The sequence below is a fragment of the Triticum urartu genome, chromosome 5 (assembly GCF_003073215.2).
Source record: "Triticum urartu cultivar G1812 chromosome 5, Tu2.1, whole genome shotgun sequence".
In the NCBI taxonomy this organism is placed as follows: Eukaryota; Viridiplantae; Streptophyta; class Magnoliopsida; order Poales; family Poaceae; genus Triticum; species Triticum urartu.
Window position 1 is genome coordinate 629,997,229 of NC_053026.1, and position 8,857 is coordinate 630,006,085.

The 8,857-nt window shown below is 49.6% G+C and overlaps 1 protein-coding gene across 1 annotated transcript; it reads left to right on the forward strand.

The window, feature by feature from the left end:
- Positions 1–7,045: 7,045 nt before the first annotated feature.
- LOC125506382 (zinc finger protein 4-like) lies at positions 7,046–8,238 on the forward strand. The gene is made up of 2 exons (XM_048671204.1): positions 7,046–7,789; positions 7,949–8,238. The coding sequence occupies exon 1, from the start codon at positions 7,199–7,201 to the stop codon at positions 7,763–7,765; it is 567 nt and encodes a 188-aa protein (XP_048527161.1). The 5' UTR covers positions 7,046–7,198; the 3' UTR covers positions 7,766–7,789; positions 7,949–8,238.
- Positions 8,239–8,857: the final 619 nt, after the last annotated feature.

Below are 8,857 nucleotides of genomic sequence, written 5' to 3' on the forward strand. Positions count from 1 at the left end.
AATATGATCACGTGGATCAACTTGTGTGTCTAGGGGTGCCCCCTGCCCCCGTATATAAAGGATCAAGGGGGGGGGTGCGGCCGGCCAGGAGGAGGGCGCGCCAGGAGGAGTCCTACTACCACCGGTAGTAGGATTCCCCCCTTTCCTAGTTGGAATAGGATTCGGGAGGGGGAAAGAGGAGAGAGAGAAGGAAGGGGGGCGCCGCCACCCTCTCCTTGTCCTATTCGGACTAGGGGGGGAGGGGCGTGCGGCCCAGCCCTGGCCACCTCTCCTCTCTTCCACTAAAGCCCACTAAGGCCCATATACCTCCCGGGGGGTTCCGGTAACCTCCCGGTACTCCAGTAAAATCCCGATTTCACCCGGAACACTTTCGATATCCAAATATAGGCTTCCAATATATCAATCTTTATGTCTCGACCATTTCGAGACTCCTCGTCATGTCCGTGATCACATCCGGGACTCCGAACAAATCTTCGGTACATCAAAATGCATAAACTCATAATATAACTGTCATCGAAACCTTAAGCGTGCGGACCCTACGGGTTCGAGAACAATGTAGACATGACCGAGACACGTCTCCGGTCAATAACCAATAGCGGAACCTGGATGCTCGTATTGGCTCCCACATATTCTACGAAGATCTTTATCGGTCAGACCGCATAACAACATACGTTGTTCCCTTTGTCATCGGTATGTTACTTGCCCGAGATTCGATCGTCGGTATCTCAATACCTAGTTCAATCTCGTTACCGGCAAGTCTCTTTACTCGTTTCATAATACATCATCTCGCAACTAACTCATTAGTTGCAATTCTTGCAAGGCTTATGTGATGTGCATTACCGAGAGGGCCTAGAGATACCTCTTCGACAATCGGAGTGACAAATCCTAATCTCGAAATACGCCAACCCAACATGTACCTTTGGAGACACCTGTAGAGCTCCTTTATAATCGCCCAGTTACGTTGTGACGTTTGGTAGGACACAAAGTGTTCCTCCGGTAAACGGGAGTTGCATAATCTCATAGTCATAGGAACATGTATAAGTCATGAAGAAAGCAATAGCAGCATACTAAACGATCGGGTGCTAAGCTAATGGAATGGGTCATGTCAATCACATCATTCTCCTAATGATGTGATCCCATTAATCAAATGACAACACATGTCTATGGTTAGGAAACATAACCATCTTTGATTAACGAGCTAGTCAAGTAGAGGCATACTAGTGACGTTTGGTTTGTCTATGTATTCACACAAGTATTATGTTTCCGGATAATACAATTCTAGCATGAATAATAAACATTTATCATGATATAAGGAAATAAAATAATAACATTATTATTGCCTCTAGGGCATATTTCCTTCACGGACTCGCCATGAGGTCTGTCGTGGATCATCTATGGCCGGAAAGGCCAAAGCCGAACAACTATTTTAGCTTGGTGCAGTAGTTCCTTCGTGCGGTGCCACACATTAATGCGATGAAGAGGTTGGCGTGCATAAAAGGCTCGCAGATGGCCCTTGCCCGTGTCAAAACATACTGGGTGGAGATGGATGCCACCACTGTCGCGGCGCAGGGTTCGGCCATAGGCCGAGTGGCTGTCGAGCACTATTTTGAAGAAGTTCTTGAGGGCGCTCGTTCGATAGAGGCCCAGTGCTCGAAGAATTTATGTTTTAGTGATATGTATTCCTATTGTAAAAACAACGTTTTATTGAATTTATCAAGGCTGTATTTATAGTTTTGCCCGAAAGTATTGTGATGCCTCATGTGCGGCCGTTTATGTATACATGTATATAACCTGAAAGATTCCAGTCGTCGGCTTCAGCCCCCACGCATATAATGCGGGGGTGTTCGCAGAAGACGCGTATTCACACTTAATCCAACGTCTTGGTCCTATTAAGGAGGTGATAGCGCAGCAAACTAGGCAACTGGACTATAATGCTTTAACACTTTCACTTAGCCATAGGACTTTGACAGTGAGACTACTATATAGCCCCTGGTGGCTCCGCACTCATCCGGATTCGGGGTGCGTACATGCCTGGCCGGGAAATGACCCTTCGTTAATGCGGAGGAATCCTGAAGATTCCAATAGGTCATCGAGTGGTTGACCAGTCTCACGCTATATCATGACAGTCAGTTTTCGGCATTCTCTACTGAGGTGCTCGTCCGGATGAACCAGGGCACAGTCGCAGTAGTTCTCCTGGTGCCGCCTTAGCCGATAGAGCGGAACGTAAGGGAGCAAAACACAGGAGCCGGGCAAACCCAACATTTGGCCAAACTCGCGACGCCGAACACTCCCTAAGGTATTCGGTCTTTATGGTGTAAACTAGGTCTAAACAGTACCCTTTGTAATAAGCCCCTGGTGCCAGGTACGTGCATTATTCTGGCGTGGCCACATGCCAAGACATCAGAATGGTTCTCGATTGTACTGAGAAACCGAGGGATGTAAATCAACAAGAGACAGTAAAAAAAGGTTTACGCAGGGTCTTAATCTATGAAGAATCCTTGGAATGGGTCCCTGCTGCACGTCTGCGCCTGTGTCTCCGTTATGCCGTATCCTGGACGGGTGTAGCACGATGGTCATCTGAAAAAGAGAGGAACTTAATTGCTGTGCAAAAGTTAAGTTATACTAAATAAACAATATATAGTTGAAATTGAGTAAAGGTGAGCCTTATTGCCACTTTTGCGCGCGCGTTGAGCCCCTTGTATTGTAATAGAGGTATAGCCATCAAACCTGTATTAATTACGTATAGCTGCGCCGGACTCATCTAACCGCGTCCGTGGTCTTAACGACCTGTCAAATGCTTGAGTTGGTGAGGCCGTTTAGTGTGCGGCGGCCAAGGCGGCCGCACCGTCTCCGGCGCGCAAGGAGCGCTCAATATTTCCATTTACTGTAATGATGTCACATGGACCGGGCATCTTGAGCTTCAGGGAAGCGTAATGTTGTATTGCGTTAAAGCAAGCAAAAGCTTCGCGTCCGAGTAGTGCTTGATAGCCACTTTGGAACGGAGCGACGTGGAAAGTTAAATTTTCGCTGCGGAAGTTATTGGGGAAGCCCAATATAACCTCTAGTAGCAGGGAGCCTCTGCAATGAGCCTCCGGGCCTGGCGTTACTCCTATAAAGGTAGCATTGCTGCGGCAAATGTTTGTTGGGTCTATCCCCATTTTGTGGACTCTGTCCTGATATATCATCTTTAAACTGCTGCCGCCGTCCATCAGGACTCGTGTGAAGTGGTATCCGTCAATTATTGGATCTAATACCAAGGCGGCCCATCCTGCACGCCAGATACTTGCCGAGTAATTCCGATGGTCGAAGGTGATCGGTTGGGACGACTAGTGGCGGAGCTCTATGGTGATAGGCCCTGGGGCATGTTTCTCTGAAGGTGCCTCTTTGTTTCTCCCTTTTATCACGTGTAACACGTTGACTGTTTTGACTTCCGGTGGGAATTTCTTCTGTTCCCCTGTGCTTTGCTTGCGAGGCTCGTCCTCGTCTTCACTTGGTGTATCCTGCCCCTTGTGTTCGGCGTTGAGCTTGCCGGACTGTTTGAAGACCCAACATTCTCTGTGGGTATGATTTGCAGGTTTATCAGGGGTTATATGGATCTGACATATTTGGTCCAGAATTTTGTTTAGGCTGGACAGTTCGTCTCTGTTGCCTTTGGAGGGCGGCTTCTGCTGGCCAGGCCGAGAGCTTCTAAATCCGGCGTTTACTGCCATGCTCTTCGGGTTGTCTTCTTTATTCCGGCGCTTATTCTTGCTGCGTCGTGATTTCCCGTTTCCATCCCTGACATCGGATGTACTTGGGTCGCTGGTGCTGCATCAGGCTAACCAGCTGTCCTCGCCCACGCAAAAACGGGTCATGAGGCTTGTTAATGCTGCCATTGTTCTCGGCTTTTCTTGACCGAGGTGTCTGGCAAGCCATTCGTCTCGAACACTATGCTTGAAAGCTGCTAAGGCTTCAGCGTCCGGACAGTCGACTATTTGGTTCTTTTTAGTGAGGAACCTGTTCCAAAGTTTTTGGGCTGACTCACTGGGTTGTTGAGTTATATGACTTAAATCGTCTGCATCCGATGGTCGGACATATGTCCCTTGAAAATTTGCCCGAAAGGCATCTTCGAGCTCTTCCCAGCTTCCGATGGAGTTTTCGGGGAGGCTTTTGAGCCAGTGCCAAGCTGGCCCTTTGAGCTTGAGGGGTAAGTACTTGATGGCGTGGAGATCATCTCCTCGAGCCATATGGATATGGAGGATGTAGTCCTCAATCCAGACCCCAGGGTCTGTTGTTCCGTCTATGTTTACGGGTTTGAATCCCTCTGGAAATTCATGATCCAGCACCTCGTCGGTGAAACATAGAGGGTGTGCGGCACCCCTGTATTTGGGTGTACCGTGGTGTTCGGATGTTTGTTGTGTTGCATTGTATGTTGGAGCGTGCTTGCATGGTCCATAGATGTATCTGGTTGCGCCGTCCTTTTGATGCGAGCCCTTATGCGGATCGCGTACTGGTTTATGTGCGGCGTCGTTTGCCGCTTTATGTTGGCTATGAGGTCGTCTATCCGACCGGATGGCCTTTTTATTTTTTAATTGTGGAGGATCTAAGGCCTCCTCATCAAATTCAGGTAGCAACTTTCGCTTCGCATAGCTCTTGGTGTGGCGATTAATGTCGTACTTCGCTACAGTGTTGAGTACTTCACTCCATTTGATTTTGAGTGTGTCTTGTGCAGCCCTGAGCCTTTGCTTCTGTTTTTTCAGGCTCCTCGCCGTGGCAAAAGCCTTTGGTGGGCGTTATGTTGCTCCTGGCGCCTGTCCGGTGTGATGTCGTCCGGACTATTATCTTCGACGGAGTCGGGTTGTTCGGTTTGATTCCCCATGTTGCCCTGGTCGGGCGATGGTTCACCCTGCTCTATCGCTGGGTCTATATGATCGTTATTTCTACCTAGGCGGGATTTGGAGCGGCGTTTACGCCGCCGCTTTGACTGCTTCTCGAGGGAACAACCCCTTGCTGCGTCCTTCCGTTCCTCATTGTTGTTTTCTTTGGGTGTGTCCACCATGTATACGTCATGTGATGAAGTGGGCGTCCAGTGCTCTGCGGGAAGTGGTTCCTATTCGTCTCCTGCATCGTCGTCCATACCGTCGATGTCTTCAGAGTCGAAGTCGAGCATGTCGGTTAAGTCATCGACAGTGGCTACTAAGTGGGTGGTGGGTGGGCGGCGAATTTCTTCGTCGTCCGCATCCCAATCCTGTCGGACATAGTTCGGCCAGGACTCTCCTGACAAGGAGAGAGAGCTTAATGAGTTCAGTATGTCGCCGAAGGGTGAGTGCTGAAAAATATCCGCGGAGGTAAACTCCATGATCGGCGCCCAATCGGATTTGACAGGAACGGGCGCAGGCGGTTCGGAGTCCGTGGCCGGAGAAGGATCCGGCAGTTTGGCAACACGGCTCTCGTGAAGGGTAAGGACGATATTCGGCTCGATCGCCGCTGAGGATACGACCTCCGTGGCGGGGTCTATCCACCCGTCCATGGATGGCGCAACTGGCTCCGAATTTATGGTCGGAGCGGCTGCCGGTGTGATTTCTTGAACACTGTCCGATGGTAGAGCTAAATCGTACTCATCGTGACCGCGTGGCGCACAAGGCAGGGGCTCGAATCCGTCGAAGAATCAAGTCTTCGCGGATATCGGCCGTGTAGTTTAAACTTCCAAACCTGACCTGGTGGCCAGGGGCGTAGCTTTCGATCTGCTCCAGATGGCCAAGCGAGTTGGCCCGCAGTGTGAATCCGCCGAACACAAAGATCTGTCCGGGGAGAAAAGTCTCACCCTGGAATGCATCGCTATCGACGATAGTAGGAGCCATCAAGCCTAACGGCGACGACACAGAGGAACTCTCAATGAAAGCACCAATGTCGGTGTCAAAACCGGCGGATCTCGGGTAGGGGGTCCCGAACTGTGCGTCTAAGGCGGATGGTAGCAGGAGGCAGGGGACACGATGTTTTACCCAGGTTCGGGCCCTCTTGATGGAGGTAAAACCATACGTCCTGCTTGATTTATTCTAGATGATATGAGTATTACAAGAGTTGATCTACCACGAGATCGGAGAGACTAAACCCTAGAAGCTAGCCTATGGTATGATTGTATGTTGTCCTACGGACTAAAACCCTCCGGTTTATATAGACACCGGAAGGGGTTAGGGTTACACAAGGTCGGTTACAAAGGAGGAGATATCCATGTCCGTACTGCCTGGCTTGCCTTCCACGCCAAGTAGAGTCCCATCCGGGCACGAGACAAAGTCTTCAATTTTGTATCTTCATAGTCCAACAGTCCGGTCAAAGGATATAGTCCGGCTGTTCGGAGACCCCCTAATCCAGGACTCCCTCAACGACTGCGGCCCCAGGATGCTGGTCCTTAGGCACGTGCACGAAGACTCCTCGGCTGTCATCGACAAGGTCAGGCCGGGTCCGGTATCGGAGCGGCAACAACGGCGTGTCGACGGCTTTCTGGCGGTGGCAATGTCGTTCGTTGGTCCATGGACCTTGATGTAATCTTTATTATATTTGAGGTGCTTTGTACTTCCAATGAATCTTTATAATAGATCTAATCCTTTTCGCAAAAAAAGGACCGGGGACAAAACTGCATACGATTACAAGGGAAATGAAATAAACCCACATAACAAAATTCAAAAATATGATGAAGGCTAAATGCCATAGCCATCGTACGGCGCTGTGAAATGTCCAGAAATTCGAAGGAAGGCGGAAAAAAATTGAGTCACCTGGAAAATTCACCACGAATCACAGCGCGAGATTGGGCTGCCAATAAATTGGAGTGAAAGCAAATTGTAATTAGTTGGCAGCAAAATAGAATTCTTTATTCCTGTATTTATACCTGTTGAAACCCATCTCATTCTAAGCTCGTACGAGTCCATAGCTTGTTTCAACACTCGTCTTTCCCATTAGTTGAAATTATTTGGCAGAAAATAGAATTATTTATTTCTGTGTTTTTTTTAGTGTTTATTCCTATATTTATACCTGTTGAAACCCATCTCATTATAAGGTAGTAGGTCGAGTCCATAGCTTGTTTCACGCTCCTCTTTCCCATTGTAGAGGCGCCGCCGTTACCATTTCTAGCTATCATCAGTTCTCTCGCCAATATCCTTGTGTTGTGTTGTTGTGCTCCTGACACTGCAACAGCGGCTACCTGAGCTCAACTGTTACCTTGATGGAGAAGACCACGTCGTCGTGGTTCCATGTGCAAGCGGCAGCGGCGGCGGCCTCGCCGGATCTGTCGCTGACGATGTCCCCAGCGGACAGCAGCCAAGACCGGAACGAGGAGGTGGCACCGACGGCGCGCGTGGACGGCAGGACGGTGCGGCTGTTCCAGTGCCTCTTCTGCGACAAGACGTTCCTCAAGTCGCAGGCGCTCGGCGGCCACCAGAACGCCCACCGCAAGGACCGCCTCGCCGGATTCCTCTGCGACCCCTACAACAAGGACAGCCCATTCGGGGGCGCCGCCGTCGAGGGGACTTCCACCGGGACGACCTGCGATTCAAGCGCCGGCCGGTCCATGTGCACTTCCGTGGTCTCGCACGGTGGTGGCGTGGACGCGGCGCCAGCCTCCCATGCCTGCAAGCCAGAGAGGTGGGGGCGAGCCGGTGGCGCTCCACGCTTGGCGGAGCACACGCTGCTCCAGGACCCGTTCCCTGGCCGCGACGGCGTGGCGGGCTGGTCAAGGGCCTCCGATGCAAGTGGCGCCGGCGAGGCTCTGGACCTGGAGCTGCGCCTCTAGCCAGGCTGCTCTCATATTGCGCAGGTGATTTCATTTTGAGACAATACCTTTTTCCCAATCGTCGCAGCGCAAGTTCTTGTATCGACCGTGTCCTCGTGGGGAGAAGATTTCCATTTGAAAAATTAGAGACGCGATGCGGCCGGTTTAGACTCAGATTTCTTACGAATAACGATGCTGTTGCAGTGTCCTAATTAAAGCAAGACTTGAGGAGTTTCCGTCTGGAAGCTGAAGATGCTGCTTAGTAATCCGAGGCCTTGGCTATTTTGTATGAATAGCCAGTTAATCCAAGGAAGACTTGAGGAGTCCGGACGCTGAAGATGGCGAGACGACATGAATATATGCATGGGTATGCCTGCAGCTACGCAAGGATTGCAAACTCAAAAAGAATTCGGATTGTTGGAAGAAAACTGTCTTTAGGTTGTCTTTCTGTACCGTAATAAGCAGTAGATGAATACTGCTTTATTGGTCGTTTCCACCCCTACTAATTTTATCGTAATGAACTATGTTATGGCGGCTTGTTAATGGAAATCAACGGGTCGGTGGACTACTAATTTTGCCAGTGAACTATGGTATGCGTCGTGCGCAGGACGGACGATGGACCAAACAAGCAAACTCTCTGTTGCTTAATTTGGGCAAAAGTAGTTTCATGTTTCAGCAAGTGAGAGGTTACCACATGCGTCATGCGTGACAAGCTGGCCAGTTGTTCTCCGTATCTCTTTCTCCACCCATGTGATTCCACGAGTGTACTACAGTAATAGTATGTTTATATGGGCCAAAAAGGCACAAGTGGCGCAGCGGAGTGGAGTGTAGTGACTCAGATGCCGGTGCCGACGACAAGAGCACTGGATGCTCTCCCTGTCGCCCTCGCTGAAGTACTATAGCTTAGGACTGATTGTTGATTGGTTTTCAGATAGCTTACCGCCGTTTGGATAATCAGATGATGCCCGCAATGTTGTTGCGGGAATATTTTGTAATACTAGTATATTTTAGTGAGATTTATTGTGTTGTATTATTGTATAGTTGTAAAATATTCATTAAATATAAATATCATATACAACAATAACGACAACGACAAAATCTTTAGTCCCAAAC